Genomic DNA, 21,433 nt, shown 5'->3' with positions numbered 1-21,433 from the left:
ATTTCTCTTATTACTAAAGATGGTGAACATTTTTTCATATGTTTGTTGATTGCTTGTAGATCTTCTTCTATGAAGCATGTTCATATCCTTAGCCCATTTGTTGATTGGGTTATTTGTATTCTTCGTGTAGAGTTTTTTGAGTTCTTTATATATTCTGGAAATTAGTGCTCTATCTGAAGTATGAGTGGCAAAGATTTTCTCCCACTCTGTAGGCTCTCTCTTCGCATTGCTGATAGTTTCCTTTGCTGAGAGAAAGCTAGTTTGAATCTATCCGAGTTATTGATTCTTGCTTTTATTTCTTGTGCTATGGGAGTTCTGTTAAGGAAGTCTGATCCTAAGCCAAAAAGTTGAAGATTTGGACCTACTTTTTCTTCTATAAGATGCAGGGTCTCTGGTCTGATTCCGAGGTCCTTGATCCATTTTGAGTTGAGTTTTGTGCAGGGTGAGAGATAGGGGTTTAGTTTCATTCTGTTGCATATGGTTTTCCAGTTTTCCCAGCACCATTTGTTGAAGAGGTTATCTTTTCTCCATTGCATATTTTTGGCACCTTTGTCTAGTATGAGAAAACTGTATTTACTTGGGTTTGTGTCCGTGTCCTCTATTCTGTACCATTGATCTACCTGTCTATTTTGGTGCCAATACCATGCCGTTTTTGTTACTATTGCTTTGTAGTAGAGTTGAAGTTCGGTATTGCGATACCCCGTTTCATTCTTTCTACTGAGGATTGCTTTAGCTATTCAGGGTTTCTTATTCTTCCAGATGAATTTCATGATTGCTTGTTCTATTTCTGTAAGGTACGTCATTGGGATTTTAATTGGAATTGCTTAATTTTTAATATTTAAGTTCCCACACTGGAACATTCTGACACCGAGGCTTCAGTCCCAGCCTTGGCTACCCTGTAATTCAAACTTATTTTTTGGCAAATGGCATAAAGCTCAGAAATGAAGAAGAAGGAGAACACTATGATTTCACGACCAGGAAAAAGACTTGCTATTCAAGTTAACTGAGCCTCAGTTTCTATTTAATTTGTATCATGTCACCACCCTACATTTTTAGGAGAGGGTAGAGGGTTAAATAAATATGCACCAATTTAAGTTCACATTTCTGGTACTTATCCACGAACTAGTAACTGAGACCAAGTAAGCTCCATTTAAAACACACACACACACACACACACACACACACACACAAGACCCTCACAGCTCTGCGGCAGAACTGGTGTGATCCAAACCACAATGTCTGTGTTGGCTTACAACATGGAAGCGACTTTCCGTGAAAACCTGTCATGCTTCTCTGTGACCACCCAAACCATCTCCTGGGCCCTGGACAGAGCTCGTTGGCAAGGACTCCAGACCTAGAATGGATTTCTCAGCCAAGCTCCAACAAGCAGAAACAACTGTCAAAATACAGGTCCACTATACCATATTTTACATGCATTTCAGAGAAAGCAGGTTAACAATACCTGTCCGAAATGGTAACATCGATTTAAAATGTAATAACATTTCTACCTCCTCTTTAGAGTTAAGGGGAAAAGCAAATTACAAATTATATGCTTTACTACTGGGCCATGCTATGTCGGTGGGACAGATTTTAGGAAAATTCCAGCTGAACCAGTTCATTCTTTGAAGCATTAGGTCAATTATGAATTACCAACACTCAGCTTGAATAGCTGCATATTCAGAAAGAACAAAAACTTTCTTTGAAAAGCCTCCCGACATGGTCTATTAAAGGGTTTACTTGGTAGGAAATAAATGAAGAGACACTCCGCAGTGACTCTCAGGGCTCCGCTCTCACACTAACCTTGGTCTCCAGGCTGAAAGGTGTTTCATATAACCAGAGTGCTCACAGAGGTGGAAAACACAAAAGCCACTCTAAACGACACCAACAGGTTCAGTGAGATGTGGGGGTGACGTGGGGAAGGAGAACCTTCACTCACACGTGGCTCGCCACTCCCGAGCTGGCCTGGTCTGCCCCACAGTCCTATACCCACACCCTGCTTTCTAAATGCCAGCTCTCTCAAGCTCATCCCGTTGGCCTTTCTGCCCTTGCCCCTCCACCAAGGCCACCTGTGACTCACAAGAAGGAGGCCAGGGAGAGAGCACCGCACACATGCAAACTCCCCAGGGTCAGGAACAGTGCGAGCAGACTGGCCCTCGGATGCAGAGCCAGGAGCAGAGTCCGAGCCACCCCTCTGCCTCCCTCCAAAGGGATCAAAACCAGACGGACTCTTCCTCCCTCATCCCCATGGAAGGAGCCCTCGGCCTTCACACAACGTGGGCCGTGGACAACAGCTTTTTAACAAGGACACAACCCGGAGTCCATCATTTCCACCAGGAATCTCAACACCAGGGCTGCAGGAAACTAGAACCATAACACTCGTTCACTCAAACTGACTCCTCCAGGCACAGCCGCACAGGCACTTTCTAGGTCCTGGACACAGACAGGGTCTTAGGGAGCTCACACGGGGGCAGTGGGGACACAATCACACTACAGACGTAGATTCAGAATAACAGGGGAGCCATTAGAGGGTGGGGACAAGAGAGGGAGAGCTCCCTGAGTGACAAGCAGGGGGTCAGCATGCTCCAAGCGCAGGGAACAGCCTGAGCAGAAGTCGAAGGCCTAAAGCTCTCCAGAAGTCCTTAGGCACCCAGTTCATCACCTCTAATTGAACAGGTATCACGAAGAGAGTCCTGCAGAGGGAGATGGTGGGGAGCTGCGTCCTGCAGGCAAGCATCAAGCTGGGCACCGGAGGGTTAACAACACACTTCAAGGACAGAAACAACTGGCTCACACTGGAGATGCACCAAGATGCCATGCTGTTCAACAGCCAGGACAGTCACCAAGAGGTGGGCCCAGAGAGTGGCCTCTCAGACATGGGTCATACGTCCCACATTAGGGTCCAGGAACCTGCTTTTCCAGCCTAGGCTGCTTCAGCAGACCCCAAAGATGTGGGAGCCTCCCAGCAGTAGGGCCCCCTGCTACTCCCAGACAACCCCACCAGACAGAATCAGGCTGAAAGCCTAAGCCTAGGAGGTGGAGGTCTGTGTGGCCACAGAGGCCGGTACCAAGGGTGTCTGTAGGTGCAGGACGGCCCAGCAGGCCCCCTTGCTCTAGCTTCCTATCCAGTGTGCTCACTCTGTCTCGCATCTTGGGACCCAACTGCTAATTTACAACCACCTTCACTGGCTGGCTCACCCCAACTCCAGGACGCTCCTATGGGCCCCACAAACTGAACTGTGAGCTGTCCTTGGTGCCTGTCAACGTTCCCCACCCGCCTCCCACTAGCCAACCCAGACGCCCACCACCTGGCCAGGCACCACAGCAGGTGAGTCTGACTCACTCCAAGGCCAGGCCAGGGGTCACCTCAAGACAGAGCAGAGAATGGAGCTCACACTCTCCTGCTGGCTGTCACAGCCTTCATTCTTACAGGACAAGCAAAGGTTACGGGTCATTTCTAAGACACCCACTCAAGTGTGGAGAGCAGCAGATTTCACTGATTGTTACTCTGGGTAAAGTTTAGCCAATATTTACATCACCCCGTCCACAGTCCAGTGTATATGCTCCAGGGGTGAGAGGGGCAGGTACGAACTTCATTGGGTGAGGGAACAAATTAGCAGCCAACCCGGGATACTCTTAGGAGAGAAAGGGACTTATTAATAATTACAATGTGACGAGGGTCCACTTAGGTCCACTTAGGCCATCTGGTACAGGTGAAAAGGAGAATTTAAAAGAGAGGCTGACCACAGCTCTATGACCTCAGGTAATCAGAAATTCCACTATGATTCTGCTTTCATAGAAAATCAAGGTGTGGGTCTCCTTCTCCTTTTGGGAGAAGACGGACTATCACACCAAACACTGCCTTCCAAAATAAGAGGACACAGGCATAACACATGGGAACATGGCCTGGTCGAAGACCCAAATACGGCCAACACAAACCCTTTGCTCTGCAATCTCACAGAATGCCAAGATCCAGCAGGACTCGAGCAATACTTTGGAAATTAAGATTTGGGCTAAATATCAACAGTAGGTTTGCTAGCCAGGTGCAGAGGCTGACAGAGGAGGATCATGAGTTCAAAGCCAGCCTTAGCCAAAGTGAGGTGCTAAGCAACTCAGTGAGACCCTGTCTCTAAATAAAATACAAAATAGGGCTGGGATGTGGCTCAGTGGTCAAGTACCCCTGAGTTCAATCCCTGGTACCACCTCCAAAAAAGTAGATTGCAGGGCTGGGGTTGTGGCTCAGTGGTAGAGCGCTTGCCTAGCATGTGTGAGGCACTGGGTTAGAATCTCAGCACCACATATAAGTAAATGAATAACATAAAGATCTATCAACATCTTAAAAGAATTAAAAAAAAAAAGTAGATCGCTAAACCCAGGAAAGGAAATTCACTTCTGTCTGTGGTGTACTCTGGGAGGGGCACTTCTTAGGGAACTGAAGGACAGGAAAGAGCATTTCTGGACACAGTAAAACAAGGTCATTGTAAGAACCACGTGCTCCATGAAGTGGAATCAGGATCCCACCCACTCTTCAAGCAAACACCCTGGGGAACATGATTCCCCCTCCTCTATCTGCTCTGCGTGTGACCCTGGGCATCTAAAAATGCTGAATCAGACAGCCCAGCCCCCTCCTCCTACTCACTCTGTTGCTTTTGGCAAGAAAATTCACCCCTCTGCACCTCAGTTTCCTCAGCTGAAGGCAGAGAAAGTGACCGCCCATGGCAAGGCCTCTGCAGATTCGGTCACAGCAGTGTTCCTGTCTTAAGGGAGGCTGCTGGGAAAGGTAGGAAACCTCCCGAACTTCTCCTCGGGTCCTGCAGTGGTCAGGACTGCTGGGCTGGGCTGGGGCGGATGCTGCCTCTGACTTCAGAGAGGAAGATGTCCCTGCCCTTCACTGTGCAGGGATTTTCAGGGAAACAGGTAAATGGGGATGGGATGACTTGCTGAGCCCAGGAAGGAAACACAGGGACAAAACAAAGTGGAGGCAGGAGCAGAAGGCAGAAGAGGCCAGGGGAAGTGAGCATGCAGGGAGGAAGTACAGCTCAGACTTTCCACCCCGCTCACCCCAGCTCCCCGGAACCGCAGGACACACAGGGCCAGACTGCGGGAGTGGCCTGTCCCTGCCCAGTTCCCCAGGACCACCCCCTCAAGGACACTCCGGCTCACTCATGAAGACAACTCCACACACCTGCCGCAATGGTCCATACACACTCAAGGTCAAGTTCACCTCTTCCCTCCTTGAAATTCTTGCCAGGAACTGGATCTAAACACGTGAGGGAGGAAACAGCACCTGGGCTTTCCTGTGAGACCCTGAGTGGGTTCCTTCCACTGACCAGGTTCCTGCTTTTCACCTGTCACCAAATTCTCAAAGTAAATCTCCCCAAGAGTGGCAGCCTCCGAGGCAGGGAATCAAAATGGCTTCGGGGTCATCTGAAGTGTGCCAGTCAGTGCTCAAGCTAACCAACTAAACCCTCGGGTCTACCTTTGACCCCCTACACACGCCTTCCATCACGGCTACCACTTGCTTGCCTTGCTCTGCTCTGCCCTTCACAAAAAGGTCAATTCCCAGAAATCAAAGGCAATTAATCCTCTCTCCACAACTCTGAGCCGGTTGCTCTGTGGGTTCCCTTCCAGCTGCACCATCTATTTCCTGGAAGGGACTCTCAGAAAATATGCCTCCCCCTTACAGGAAACAGATCCTCTTGAGGATCTGTGCGGATGAGCCAGCTTTGTGGAATTTTCCTTGAGAAGACGTCAAGTTACTTTCTAGGCAGCTTCTCACAGAAAGGACCAGTCCATGAAAGAGAGGCAGGGGGACAGAGAGGGAGAGGAAGAGAGATCCCCAAAGGAGCTCAAAGGAGCTAATTTTCTCTTTCAAGAAAAAAAAAAAAAAAAAAAAAGTACTACATTGTTTTCTAAAGGGGGAGAGAAAAGAGGATTTGGGGTTTGCCCAAGAGAACAATGGGGCCCTCTCTTTTCTCAACTATTAACGCTGGATACCCTAAGGACCTACATGGGGTTTTCCCAAAAGTAAACATTTGGAAAATTTGCATACAGATGGAAAAGAGAAAGTTCAGAGCAGGAGTCTGAGTCATCCCATCTTCTCAGAGAGCACAACCTGCAACCCTGGGCAGCCTTCTGCCAGACCCCACCTGGCACTGGAGAACTCAGCAACAAAAAGACTGATCTTGTTTCAAGTGTAATAATTATACTTGGAACACCGGAACTGCCTGTCCAGGGACAGAACATGCTCTCCTCCTCCGTATTAATACATAAGTTAGCATTCTGAAGGATTTATAGGAATTGGCTGCACTTCTGAAGAGTTTTAGGAATTATATCTAAACGAGCAGGTCCAGTACAGGGTCAGAGACCTTGGTGACTCCAGTCTCCTACAGGACAAATTACCACAATACCAAGAAGCTCTCATACCTAACAGCCAGTGGCACCAGCGTAGCCAAGGGCTCTGCAGGGCCCCCAGGTTGCATTAGTCTTCTTAGGTTGCCGTAAAAAATAAGCCTGGGTGACTTAAGCTCTTTCACAATTCTGATGGCTATAAGTGCAAGATCAAGGTGAGGATGGGTTGGTTTCTTCTGAGGCCTCTTGCCCTAGGGTTATAGATGACTGTCTTCTCTCTGCATCTTCATATTCTCTTGTCTCTGTACCTTGTGTCCAAATTTCCTCTTCTTACAAGAACATCAAGTCAGACTGGATCAGGATCTACTCTAATTTACTCTCAACTGCCTCTTTAAAGACTCTGGGTCTAAATACAACCACATTCTAAAGCAGCAGAGGTGAGGACTTCAACACACACATTTTTGAAGGCCCTGATTCCACCATTACAACTGAGGTGCTATAAGAGGCAAGTCCAGGATCTCCCTGGAGCCCAGGTCTGAAACTGAAAGACAGAAAAGACCCAGGTTGCGGCAGGAGGGCTTGGGGCATCCTGGAAGCACAGTGGCTTTCTTGGTTTGCTCAAGACGAGGCTCTTCAACTATGGTTTATGATGGGTCCCAAAATCAGTTCAGTGAGTCTGACCATGACCAGCACTTTATTTTGTTTCATGAAATCAAATAGAAAATACAAGTGTATTATAATGGTTGATTCATAAAATAAGTATTGTTTTTTGAAACTTTTGTTTTTGTTAAAATACATATACATTAAACATGAGAAAGGGAGACAGAGAATACAGGTGTCTTGGGTCATCATATAAAATTTGTAGAACAGGATCAAAACATTTAGAAACTGGACTCCTCTTTTAGCTTTCCTAGGCTACAGCCAGAATGATCTTTTTTCTGCTAGGTATCTCAAGCTGAAAGGCAGAAGATTGAAGAGAGTAAGCATGGCGACTCTAAATCTGCATGGCCTGGATTCAATTCCTTGTTTTGACACTCACTAGCTGTGTGACCTCAGCAGAGTGTCTTGACCTCTCCGTAACTCAATTTCTTCACTTCTAAACAGGACATGATAAAGTAGCAGCTCAGAATTGCTGGGAGGGCTAAATGAATTAACATGCATAAAACACGAAGCAAGAGCTGCACAGGTGTTTGCTGTTGATGATGACACCATCCATCATCCCTGAAGCTACCCAGGTCCCACTCTGCAAGACCAGCCACCCACTCATACTTCCAGCTCCTGACCCTCATCACCCACAGCCCCGGACCCTGCTAACCATTGGTGCCTCTGGTTTTGACCAAGTTTTTTTAAAAGATTTTCAGTGTCTAGAGGTCTACCGTCTAGCCTAGAGCAGTGTCATCAACGGGGCTTTCTATAATGATGGACTGACTGGCTCTAGACCTACAGGAAGGGAGGAAGAGAATCAGGATTTCTTTTATCCCTGTAATTAGCATCCCTTCCACCAGAGGGAAAGCCCATGGTCCCATCACAATTAGTTGAAGTGTAAGCAAAGTTGTCCTAGTTGTTCGCTCAAGCATGGTACCCAAGCTACTGTGTGCTGGGGACCACGCAGGCACTGGGGACACACACAGTGATAAGCACACAGGCAGGACCAGAGCTGCATGGAGCTGATAGTCATGGAGGCCCATGGCTAACCAGCCTTCCCAGCAGACACCCAGCAGAGGCTCAGAAGTACTTATGGTCTGTCCGCTACTAGAACATAAGCCCCCATAGGGCGGGGCCTGGGCTCACTCTCCACTCTGACCCCAGCAACGACAACCCAGAGGTGGTAACATGTTGCAGCAGAGAGCAAGGACTCTGGCTAGACTACCCACCTGGCTGTGAAGCCGGGCTTTGCCACTCACAGGCCATGTGACCTTGGGAAATAACAGGAGCTACAACCTAAACTTGTTGTGAAAAGTAAATAAGCTAGTCTTTGTAAGGTACTTAAGTAGTTCTCTGACTACAAAAGTGCTGTTCAGCAACAAAGTCTAAAATAAAATAATAAAAAGCACCTGACATATTACAAATCCACATTCTTAGAATAATGGGCTAAAAGTTGGTTAATGGGCAGGTTTTCAGCAGCAGAGTCGAGAGGTGGGTACTGGCCAGGAGGAGACTGAGCTAAGGCAGGGGAACAGCAGACAACCAGGGTGGCAGGGAGGGACATCCCTCACTGAGTGCCCAGGGACTGTGGGTAATGGAAGGGGAAGCTAAGTTGGGCCCATGCCAAGAGAACATCAAACACCACAGAAAACACCACCACAGCTCTGGAGCAGAAAGCTGGGCTCTGCAGAGACGAAGCCTGCCGTGAGTGGGGCTGGAATCAGGAATCGCTGAGACCTCCCAGTACCAACACAGCAAGGACCAAGCTCCCTGTCACCAACCAGACACTGCCCCACATTCAGACAACTAGAAAGTGCACACTCTGGTTACGAGGTGTGGGATGCCAGCCAGCAGAGCTGAATGGGGCAGTTTCCACCATGTTGTTTGTCTGTGGAACTACTTTCTGGAAGCTTTCTTTAGGGATGGTGCAGCGCCTACTTAAAATTTTCAGTGTATTTCCACAGAGTAGCCCAGGTCTGAGCATGAATTAAACTTCCCTGTTGCCTTTTTTTAAAAGACAGCTTCATTTCTAGTGGCAGTTACAAACAGGTCCCTCATCTACTCACCACAGATGGCTACTACACACTGCACCGCTTCCGTGTAATTTCCCTGCTTACTTGCCCTGCTTGATTGGAAGTGGGCAAAAATATACGTAAAGAAACGTTATCATATTATCCTTAAAAAAAATCTTGGAGGGGCTGGGATTTGTAGCTCAGGTTTTGTAGCTACGTGGTAGAAAGCTTGCCTCGCATGTGTGAGGTCCTGGGTTCAATCCTTAGCACCACATAAAGATAAGTAAACTAAATAAAGATACTGGTCCCTCTACTAAAAAAGAAAAAAAAATCATTATCATCTTGGGAAACGCCATGAGTAAGTTTAATTTCCCTAATGTGTAGAAAAGGCCACCACAGCCCACAGTGACACAACTTGCCCAAGGTCACACACACACACCTAATAAGTACAAGACCACAGACTAGAACCTGGGGCTTCTGGCTCAAGTTTGCCCATTCTCCCTAAGATCCAGCTTTTTACTTGCTCCTATCTAAGGTACTGACATCGGTGTCTCTAAACTGGGAAGCCCAGATGAAGACTAAGGGAATAATTTACAATTACTAAGTGTGTCCAGTGTAAAACATTCGGGTAGGAACTGAGAGATAAAGAGGGAGAAAACACTGGTTTCTACCCTCAGAGAGCACTACTGTTTGGATCTGAAATGTCCCCCAAAGGCCCTTGTTAAAGGCTTGGTCCTCAGCCTGGAGCTCTGGGAGGGGGTGACACCTGTAAAATGTGAGGCCTAGTGGGAAGAAGTAGCTCGCTGGGGACATGTCCTCAAAGGGGATGCTGGGACCCTCCGTCTCCTTGCTGCCCCACCATCACGAAGGGAGCCCCCTCTCACCACATGCTACCCACCACGGTGTGCTGCCTCATCAAGGCCCAAAGAATGACAGGGACCTGGACTAAACTTCTAAAACCAGGCGCCAAAATAAATCTTGCCTCTTTTACCTCAGGCCTTGCGTTATAATGGTGGAAAGCTGACTACCACAGAGGGCTAATAATTTAGTTAAAAACACACACCCACACACAAAGGAATAAAACTTAAATAAGACTTGGTCACTTAAGGCAATAAAAAGATACAATGAAAGGGTGAATTTTTCAACAATCTCCACTGTCACCATTTCTTAAGGGTCTAACATATATTAGGCACGTAAATGAACTCTACCAGGTGACATCTATTAAGAATGCATTCTCTGGGGTTGGGAGTGTAACTCACTGGGAGAGCACAAGCTTTTGCACGTAGGAGGCCCTGGGCTTGATCCCCAGTGCTACACACACACACACACACACACACTCACAAAGAATAAGTTATCTACTTTACAGTGAACAAATTATGGTGCTTAATGAACACTAAAAGCTCATATAAATGACACCTTTGGGTTCTGCAACACTGAGACCCCTCTAGGCCCACCCTACCATGTTAAGCCATTGACAGTCGCCCTTATGCTACAGAACAGGACAAACACCTGACATCACATCTTGGGGCATACTGTCTAGCTGTTGAGGGATCACTCCAACAGGCAACACGAACAGAAGTGGTCAATTAGGTTTAGCACACATGTCATTCACATCCTGACCAATAAGACACACCAATAGGGGCTGCGGTATATAGCTCAGTTGGTAGAGTGCTTGCCTCGCACACACAAGGCCCTGGATTCAATCCCCAGCACCACAAAAAAGCCACACCAAGAAAGATCTACAGATAAATCTGATTTATTATATGAGCAATCGTACACTCACAAGTGTGAAACTCCATTCTACTCACTTTGTGAGCTCAATCAATAACTGGCCCACGGTAAAGAAATAAACACAGGGACATGGAGGTCAAACTCATGCTCTGGAGTTTGATGGACCTGACTCAATTCACAGCTCCTTCCTACCTGGATGACCCTCCGCATGTTACCTGGCTCTCTAGCCTCAGTTTCTTTCACCTGTAACATGAGGACAGAGTCAAGGTTACTATAAGGATCAAAGGATTCAGAATCTCTAAGATCCCTGGCAAACAACCACAGCCCCCTTGCCTCACTGCCACCTGCTGGGCACACACATGGAAGACCATGTCCCACTGTGGTCATGGTTTTCATGGTTTGAGATCAGCAAGTCCTTTGAAAGGAACCTAAAAGCGGGTAGGGATGAGGGTAGTTGGAAACCCTCAACCAGAAAAATGGAAATACACACAGAACTATTTTTTGACCTTTGGGAAGCTGGTAAGTCAGTGGTCCTGGGTTTTTAGTGTCCATCAGAAATGCCAACAAAAACTTTTAAAAATACCAATGCGGCCAGGGGCTGTGGCACACACCTGTAATCCCAGCAACTCAAGAGGCTGAGGCAGGAGGATTGCAGATCCTAAATATTTACTACCTAGTTTTTTCCAGAAAATGTTGGCTGACCCATGTTCTAGACATCTGATAGAGCAATGGATCACACAAATAAGAGTCCCTGTAAATAAAAGAGCATGGCCGTGAAACGTTATTTACAAAAACAGGCGGTAGGCTGGACTGGACTGCAGGTCTGGTCTGCCAACCTCTAGTTAGAACCTTATCTACAATACAGCAAGCATTCAAGATAACCAGGTGCAGCAACACATGCCTATAATTTAAGCAACTCGGGAGGCTGAGGCAGGAGGATTGCAAGGTCAAGGCCAGCCTCAGCAACTTGGCAAGAGACTGTCTCAAAATAAAAAATAAAAAGGCTGGGGATGTAGCTCAGTGATAATGCACTTGTGGGCTCAATCCCCAGTTTAAAAAAACAAACTGCAAAAACACTGAAGAAGTTAATTAAAACACTACCCTTGGTCAGATCACAAGTAGAATATTATGTCCATCCTCGATGCCATGTTAATATAAAGACATTACTAAACTGAAGATCATTCAGTTCAACCATATGGATGGGGGAGTGGAAACCCTACCATCCAAGGGCAGCATGACAACTGGAGACATTATTCTTTAAGACAAGATTTAATGAATGAGGCCACAATAGCTGCCAGAATCCCAGAAAGGCCAGCATGTGAAGGAAGGTAATCAAATTGACATGAATGTAGACAAGAGACAAAGGCGTAAGAAAGTGTAGAAACTGCCCAGAAAGAAAACCATGGCTTGCACATCATAATCCGGCATCCTAAGGTGGGGTCACGAGAGGCCCACAAGTAATTTCCTCACTGCCTAGTGCTCACGGGATTTCTGTACTGGGTGCAGGCTGGAAGGGCTCTCCCTTTGACCTGGTACGGGTTCAGGATTCCTTATCCAAAATGCATAGGACTAGGACCAGATGTGCTGCAGATTTTAGTTTTTTGGATTTTAGAATATTTACATAAACTTGACCAGTGAGCAGCCCTGTTATGGTTTGGATACAAGGTGTCCCCCAAAAGTTCCTGTGTTCACACAGGAATATTCAAAGGTGAAATGATTGGATTGTGGTGCCCAATCCTCTAGACCTCCATGTCCTCACTGGAAAGCATGATACCCTGTCATACTGAGAACTAAACTGCATGAGTTATATTCTACACTGAGTCACGTTCGGAGCCTACAGGCAGCATTCTATAGGCGTTAGTGGTCCATATATAATTAGCAAATAATTGTTAGCCAACAGCAACGTGTGGCCTGACAATGTTAGTCAAGTTAGCTATTAAAGTGCAGATTCCCAAGACAGACTTAACAGTCATAATACCTGGCAGTTGGGTAGGAGAACCTTGCATCCGTCTTTTTTTTTTTTTTTGTACCAGTGATCGAACCCAGGGGTGCTTTACCACTGAGCCACATCCCCAGACCTTTTTTATATTTTATTTTGAGACAGGGTCTTGCTAAGTTACGTAGGGCCTCGCTAAGTTGCTGAGGCTGACCTTAAACTTGTGAGCCTCCTGCCTCAGCCTCTTGAGTCACTGGGATAACAGGCATGCAGGCTCCCTGCATCTACATTTTTAACAGCAGATTGGAAAACATTGCTGAAGCAGGTAAACATAACCTTTAACGTCTGGAGAAAATCCCACGCTAACCCTCTGCTGACTTCCATTTTCAGTTAGCTTTAGGAATATTCATAATATAAAGATAATAATATAAAGATAATGAAAGGACTAATCTTTACATGGATCTCTGAAGGGCAGGAATTTACCTTTTGTCTCATGAACATGACATTCTTTGGGAGTATTATAAATAAGGAAATAACTGCTAATTATCAAAGGCTGGGCTGGGGTGGTGGCTCAGTGGTAAAGCACTCGCCTAGCATGAGTGGAGGCTCTGGGTCAGATCCTCAGCACCACATAAAAATAAAGACATGTGCCCACCTACAACTAAAACGAAATATTAAAAAAAAAAAATTAAAGGCTGTCCAAGGCTAGAACCAGGCTTCAAGCATCCACTGGCCCCCATAACTTCCTAGGCTCTCCTGAGTCCTTAACTCCAACAGGTTGAGATGCATGAACCATCCTCTCCCAGGAGACTCACACACAGCCACAGGGAATGTACGAGGTCAGGTAAAGGACTGAGTGAGCTCAATTTCAAACCCTAGACCTCCACCCTGTGCTCCAGGCTTCCACCTCTACACTATTCATGCACACTGACTCATCAAAGAAATGCCTGCAGGGTTTTACAGCTCACAGAGGAAAGGCAGGGAGGCAGCTCAAGGCGAGGGACCGGGTTCCCAGGCCCCATGTAAAAGTTGTAAGGATGACTTAGGATGAGGCTCACCATGTCCCTGGCACCCAGGCTCTGCACCCCAACAGCAGAGCACTGGATGAGAAGGTACACCTCAAGGAGGCAGGATAATTAACAGAATCAGGGCCTCAGGGAGGACTCTGAAAGAAACTATCCACCTGCACTGCAAGGGCCACTCCTTAACACCTTTCCCGCTCACCAGAGGCAGGGCTACAAGGACAAAGGCAAAGTCAAGAAAAGTTGAGGCGATAAAATTCTATAATGTGTTCCACTATAGAAAATTAGCAACAAATTTTAATATACCTTTAGGGTTGTACCCTGTCTTGTTTGGGGCTACAGCTATTATATAAAATTGCCAAAAGTCATCAAACAATGCTTAAAGGAGAAGAAATTAATCAGGCCAGACAAAGAACCCTGGAAAGCTAACTCAGCCTCTGTCTACAACATTTGGACTTATGACTGTTAATGAAGAACAATAAGAGATTCATGTAAGAGCTATTCCAAAAATGGTACCGAATTTTAAAATTCCCACTTCTACACACTGATTGAGGGCCCCACAGAGCCAAGCTCTCTAAGCCATTTGCATTTCTACCCTTATGTCATCAGCTTTCTCTGAGAGTCTCCAGAGAGCCTGTACTGTCACCAGTGGCAGTTTCTACAACAGCTCAGGCTTTGCAAGGTAACATCTCACCAACTCAGACACAGCCAGCAACAGGGGAGCAAGGACTCATCCACTCTCTGCAGACCAAATGCATCTGACCCCAGGATCCACTCTACAGCCACCTTTGGGGCAAAGCGTCACTTTAACCCTCCACGTGCTGCTAACCCCAGCCATTCACACCAGATGCCCAGCAGAGGAGGCAGAGCACACCCAAGGGGCGGCACAATTCCTGGGAGTCTCAAGGGCTTAGACGATCTCATCCTCAGCTGGACAGGGTTCAAAAGCTATACCACCTGTTTTCAGTTACAGGGAAGAAAAATTATTCAATAGACAGCGATGAGAAAATGTGCTATTTTAGAAAAAAATGGGCCTATCATATTAAATACAAAACGAAATTCTAACTGCCTTCAACTTTTTTAGGAATGTAATAAGAAAATAGCTAAGAGAAAATGCATACAGATATAGGTGATCCTGGAAATTTAATAAGATATATTAATAAGGCTGGGGTTGCAGCTCAGTAGTAGGATGCATGTTTAGTCCACCCAAGGCCTTGAGCTTAAGACCCAACGCGTACACACACACACACACACACACACACACACAACTGCACCAAACTATGGGCATGAATAAATATTGCATGATCATTAGAACTCAAGGATGTTCAATAATACTGAAAGACTACACAAATTAGAGTCATTAAATATCACGTGTAGAATATTTAATACTATGAATGTTAACCATCGAAAATTAAGAAGGAATCAAGAGTCAAAAACTATTTACAGTTTTATAAAAAGCATGAGTGCAGGGTGCAGTTGCACGTACCTATAAACCCAGCAGCTCAGGAGACTGAGGAAGGAGGATCATGAGTTCAAGGACAGCCTCAGCAAAAGTGAGGTGCTAAGCACTCAATGTGACCCTGTCTCTAAATAAAATACAAAATAGGGCTGGAGATGTGGCTCAGTGGTCGAGTATACCTGAAATCATCCTTATTCCTTGCCTGTTTCTAGTTTTAAATTTCTTGCAGAAATATAAAACAAAATATTGTTTTCAAAAGTTATTAATAGTCATAATGTATGGCAAATCCAAACTGTGTTATTAATACATCAAAATTCCAGTGGCACACTTTGGATAAGAGTCAGTAAATTAGTTACTGGCATCGTTTGGGTAGGCAGCTACAAATTCAGAAAGCAGATGAAATTTGAGAAGAAAATCAAACACCCAATAAGAAGATGAAGAACTGGTTTTTCTCTAAGGTGGGCACTGCCTCCAGGAGGCCACTCCCTGGCCGGGCTGTTTCAGTTTCCCAGCTTGCTGCAAGCTAGGATGTACAAGGATAGCACTAAGGGGCCTCAGACTTTGCAATTTCTCAAACTGCAGAAGGGAAGTAAATATAGGATGATCATCAGCTGACTTTCCAGGTACGCCCCCTTTTAAAAGTAAAATACTGGAACAGCAAGGCCAACAGAAGCAGGTTAAAGCAGTGAGCCCCCCCTACCCTTAAATTAGCACCACCTGGAACACATGTTCACACACATGTTCACTCACTCACAAACACACACACACACTCTTTCTGGTTTTACTGAACCAGTCTAGAATAGAGGCCAGAGACTCTGAAGCTCTAACAAGCTTCCAGCTGATGCTAATGCTGCCAGTCTGAATGCCCCACTTGGAGAACTGCCCCAAAGCATGCCAATAGATGTTTCACGTGCAACATCTCCAAAAAATGGGAATGCACGTCAGGCATGGTGACGCACACCTGTGATCCCAGAAACTCAGAAGGCTGAGGGAGGAGGATCGCAGGTAAAAAGTCAGCTTCAGCAAATCAGTGAGACCCTAACTAACTTAGGGAGACCGTGTCTCAAAATAAAAAATAAAAAGGGTTACGAATGTGGTTCAGTGGTTAAGCACCCATGAGTTACATCCCTGGTATCCAAAAGAAAATAAAAACAGGAATGTTAAGAACTTGCCCTGAGAAACTCCAGCCTGCAAGAACAGGGGGACAGCCTCCTCCGTGCACTCAGGAACAAACTCCCCAGTGAAAGACGCTCAGCACAGCAGCTAGGAACACAGGCTTGGGGATCCTGCTCCAACCCTTACTAGCAGTGTTTGCCTAGGCAACTTAATCAAAATACAAAATACCTCAGCCTGAGTTCAAATGTAAATAGAAATAATGGTTTCTTCCCTTCCAGTTGGCAAACAGAAATGGTGCCCACCCAAGTCACCAACCAATTACCTTCCCATTTCCCTGAATCTATTCTATCCACATTTTTTTTTTAAGACAGGGTATCACTATGTTGCCCAGGCTGGTCTCAAACTCCTGAGTTCAAGTGATCATCCTCCTGTCTTAGTGTCCCAAGTAGTTGGGACTATAGGGCTTCACCACCAGGACTGGCTTTCCCTGCATCTACATTCTGAAAATCCACAAATGGAAAGTGAATCAAGAGTTCTGGGCCCTGCCTAAAGTTAAGGAGACAGTTTGCCTCCTTTGAATTATGTTTCATGTTAACCACACCCATATTCCTTCCTCCTCCACGCCCCTCTCTCTCCCTAAGGGCCTCCAATCTGCCAAGAGCAGGTCCTAAGTACTCTGAATACACCACAATTAAAACAAGCACAGATGACTTGTTTTCTTGGGATTCCCTAGGTTTTTCATTAAAAAGAAAATACCAAAAATGTGGGAAAGATGAAAGAACAGGGGTCAAGAAAAAAAAGCTATACTAATCAACCAAGTGTGATTAAATCCCAAAGGCTCAGGCCCACATTAGTAGACAAGCTGCTAGATGCAAATCTTTAGTTCATAATCTCCATTATCTAAGCTTTTGTCACCCATTTCCTCCAGCAAGCCTGGTAGGGCTGGGGACCTCCCAGTTCTGGACCATTAGTTGTTTTAGGATAGTAGGACTCTGTCACAACCTGCATCAAGACCATAGATCAGGGCTGGGGTTGTAGCTCAGTGGTAGAGCACTTGCCTAGCATGTGTGAGGCACTGGGTTCATTCTCAGCACGATAGATAGATAGATAGATAGGTAGATAGATAGATGATAGATAAAAGGTCCATCAACAAGTTAAAAAAAAATTTTTAAAGACCATAGATGGAGATCCAGGTAAGACCCCACAGTTTTCAGGGAGCCCACCCCCAGGGTAGTCCTCAAAGGCAGAAATTAAGTTTTCACCAAAAAGGGAAAGGATCTGGTCAAAGGTACACCAGGACGCTGAGTGTACCCGCCAAAAGCAAAACGTGGAGGCAGTTTCTGCTGAAGAATAGTGTCCCCATTCATCAATTACAAATAGTAATAGCCTTACTTTAAATGAAACCTGTCATAACTAGGCACCATGACACACACCAACAGAGAGCCAGGGTCACAGAGATGAATGATTCACAGACATGCGGGCACACACAGGCGGAGCCGGTGGGGCTGGAATGCGTCGTCTAGTAAGGACAATCAGAGGGGTAGGGGACACCATTGGGAGATGGCACTGGTCAGGACGTTAACCAGGCTTTGACTGCGAAAAGGGCAGCTCTTACAGGGGCTTAAAAATGAAAGAAAAAGGTGTAGCTTTAATGCGGAAGAGCTGCGAATCCCGGGCGGTAGGTGGGCGTGTGGGGGTCCCGCGGGTCCTTCGGCCGGGCAGGATTCCGCCTCCAGGCGGACTCGTTCTCCGCCTCCGCACCTCCTGCTGCGCAACGCCCGCTGGGGGGCCTCCACCTGCGCGAGCCACCAGGTCCCCGCGTCCCCCTCCCTGGCGCTCAGGAGCGCGGCCCGCCGCGCACTCGCCGCGCACAGGAACGCGCCCGCTCCCGGGAACGGCGGCGCAGCGACACTCACCAAAAGAACACGCGCGAGCAGAGGTTGGCGTCCTGCAGCGGGTTGGGCTTCACCTCCGAGTGCACCGGCAGCATCTTGCCTCCGGGCGGGGGCGCGCGGCTCGGGCAACCGGCCGCTCACGCTGCTCCTGGAAGCGCCGGTGGAGATGCTGCCGCTCGGGCCGCCGCGCCGGTCCGCTCGGCGGGAGCCGACAACCAGCCGCTTCCGGGAACCGGGCGCCGGCGGCACGCCCCGTCCCCGCCTCTCGGGCCGCCTCGGGCTACGCGCCGCCGCCGAAAGCCCGGAGCGGCGTGCGGAGTGCGAGAGCACCCGAGGGCCGGGGGCCGTCGCCTCAGGGAGCCGGGGGCTGCGCGCAGGTGCAGGGCGAGGAACGCGGATGCTGCTGGACCGAAGGACCGCGCGGTTAGGGAGCCGACGCGGAGGCACCCACGTGCGGGAACCCGGAGCCACAGCAGACTTTGCAGAAGTTCGAGAACAGCGCCGAGGCCCCGACCCTGAAGGTGGCGGGGCGGTGCTGGATCTGCCCGCCCCTCCAGCTCAGAACCGCCCCCTCGGCTGCGGGTTTGGAGACCTGGAGAAAGCTGCTCGGCGGCTTCGGCAGCCCGCCCCCTGGGCGCGATGCCCTCATCAGGACCAAACAGCGCCCCGGGAGGTTTTCCAACCTGCCCACCGAGCATTTGACCTCCGACGACAGCAGGGTTTAGCGTAGATTATCTTTGTAGAGCAGCAAGACCTAAAGACAGGCGGGTAACGTGAGATTAGGATTTAAATGGTTTGGGGAAATGAATGAACGTCGGCACTGGGGGCGGGCTTTTGGCATCCCGTGGTGAACCTCTGAGCTTTTCTCGGCCCGCTTAGACTGGGAAGAGGAGATATGCGGAGAGACTCTGCCTGCTGTATGATTTCTTTGATCACGCCCTGAAAGCCTAGCAGAACAAGGTGGCAAAAGGGACAAATGATACAGGCTACGTTTACACACATTTCTGGGTGTCTTACCTCACTTTTGACCGTGCCTTATTCAAGAAGGTTATTCTTATTGTACAGAAGAAACAGATTCAAAGGCAGAGCTTGTCCAAGATCTTACGTCAATAATGATGAAACTTGATCCGTGTGCAAAGTCTGAGTGTGATCACGATCTGTCTCGCTGGAAGATGATGTGCTTGAAAAGTGCCAGGGTGCTCTGATTGAATGAATAAACAAAATCGTGTTCCTAGCTTTTGGAGCCCCCACTAAGTCCTCAACTATGTGTGTTGCCAACTCAGCAGCTTCTCTTCCCTGCAAACCTAAAAGAAGAAAGATCAAAGGTAACAAGTTCATGGTGCTAGTAACAAAATCATTTTATCCTACTTCGATCATTTCCCATGCACATGCGCTAAAATGGTCTCATTAATGACTTTCAAAGAAAGTCTTAGTGTAGAAGAATGAAGTGGCCTGTAATCCTAGCAACTTGGGAAGGTGCAGCAGGAGGATTGCAAATTCAAAGCCAGTCTCAGCAATTTAGTGAGACTAAATTGCTTGGGGTTGTAGCCCAGTGGTAAAAGGCTCCTGGGTTCAATCTCTAGGACCAAAAAAATAAAAATAAGGAGGAGGAAGAAGAAGAAGAAAGAAAGAAAATATTACTGTATACAAACGTTTATTTAAAAATCAATGCATCCAGGGACAATGATTTCCACTTGTAGGCCCAGCTACTCTGGAGCCTGAAGCAGGAAGATCCTTTGAGCTCAGAGTCCAGGGCCAACAGACTGGAAAACAGAGCTACACCCCATCTCTAAAAAATAATAGCCAGTCATGGTAGTGCAGGTAATCCCAGGGACTTGGGAGACTGAGGCAGGAGGCTCTCAGGTCTGAGATCAGCCTGAGCAACTTAGGAAAACCCTGTCTCAAAAAAAAATTTTTTTTAAAAAGGACTAGGGATGCCCAGGTATGGTGGCACACCTGAAATCCCAGCAACTCAGGAGGCTGAGGCAGGAGGATTGCAAGTTCAAAGCCAGCCTCAGCAACTTAGTGAGACCCCATTTCAAAATAAAAATAATTTAAAAGGGGGGGGGATGTAGTTCAGTGGTAGAATGTCCCTGGGTCAATCCCCCGTATTACATTAATAATAAATAAAAGACAAGTGCATAAGAATGGCAAAATGGTGTTAGGGTTTTTTTTTTTTTTTTTTTTTTTTAGCTGACCAATGGGGGTTATTTTCTTGATCTTTCATGTATGTTTGAGATGCATAACACAAAAAGAAAGACAGGTTTAGTTTGAATATGGTAAGAAAACTATGATCAATTACCTTCCTTTCCAGATTAGCTGTTTCTCCAATAATATAGTCAATAAACCAAAATAGGTCTCCCTCACCTGATTTAGTGCTCTTTGAAATTCCCTAACCCTAACCCTAACCCTAACCCAGTAAATGCTCAACCACCAGTTCTACTTGAAAGGTGAAGAATTTGCTTGCTAAAGTTAGAAGCGCACTCTCTATCCCCCACCACTGTGCCAGAACCATAATTAGCTGTCTCCAAACTGCCAAAGCACTTAGGTCCTTCAGCTTCTCCTGAGCTGTTCTGTTGTTTTTAACTAAGCTCTTTTGAAGCTTCTTAACATTCTTTCCTGAACGTTAACTAATGTGGTATTTAGAAGCGATACCAAGAACCAGCGTCTGATCGTAGAGAAAGGACTGGACATTGATTTGGAACCAGGGCTGCAGACATTTTCTTGTCACCTGACCCTTCTGACCCTTATTTTCCTCGGGTCTATAATGGGAATCAGATTCTCTCTCCTCTTACTTTAAAAGGTTATTGCGAACTTCACAACTTCAAAATGCCTTCTGAAGACAATATACAAATGAAAGGGAATTTTGCCATTTATTCAACAAATATTGGGGCTTGGGATGTAACTCAGGAGAGGACTTGCTTTGAATGTCAAAGCCCGTAGGTTTAATCTTCAGCACTAAAAGCCTTCTGGATCCTTGACAGCTGGACTAGGCACCAACTTGCAAAGGTAGGAAGATGTCTTAAGAAAGACCTCTATCTGCACTTGTTTAAAGACCTTAAATGATTCAATGCTGTAACCCAAATGATAAGTCTTGAAGAAGAGGAAACTGGAGCACCCACACTTCAATGATTGTGATGGGATAGCCACTGTGAAAAACCTGCCAATTCTTCAAAAAGTTGGTTATCATGTGACTCAGCAAGTCTACTCTGAATACACAGAAGAGAAATGAAAACTTGTCCACAGGAAAACTCGGGCACAAATGTCAT

General features: G+C 46.8%; 1 protein-coding gene across 8 annotated transcripts in view; it reads right to left on the bottom strand.

Moving 5' to 3' along the window:
* Abcc4 (ATP binding cassette subfamily C member 4) overlaps nucleotides 1-18,729 on the bottom strand; it is a 230,969-nt gene extending 212,240 nt beyond the window's left edge. For 2 of the 8 annotated variants that reach the window (XR_007108738.1, XM_047552592.1), the window contains exon 1: nucleotides 18,186-18,726. Coding sequence is in view for 6 of the 8 variants with exons in the window: in XM_047552592.1 (XP_047408548.1) it covers nucleotides 18,186-18,259 (74 nt within the window). In the remaining 2 variants the exon portion in view is untranslated. Of the gene's footprint in view, nucleotides 1-18,185 lie in introns of all 8 variants that reach the window. The other 6 variants (XR_007108739.1, XM_047552594.1, XM_047552596.1 and 3 more) reach the window with 3 other exon arrangements.
* Nucleotides 18,730-21,433: the final 2,704 nt, after the last annotated feature.

Source organism: Sciurus carolinensis, chromosome 5, assembly GCF_902686445.1.
Source record: "Sciurus carolinensis chromosome 5, mSciCar1.2, whole genome shotgun sequence".
Classification (NCBI taxonomy): domain Eukaryota; kingdom Metazoa; phylum Chordata; class Mammalia; order Rodentia; family Sciuridae; genus Sciurus; species Sciurus carolinensis.
The sequence above is the reverse complement of the archived record's forward strand: the minus strand, read 5'-3'. Positions and strand labels throughout refer to the sequence as shown.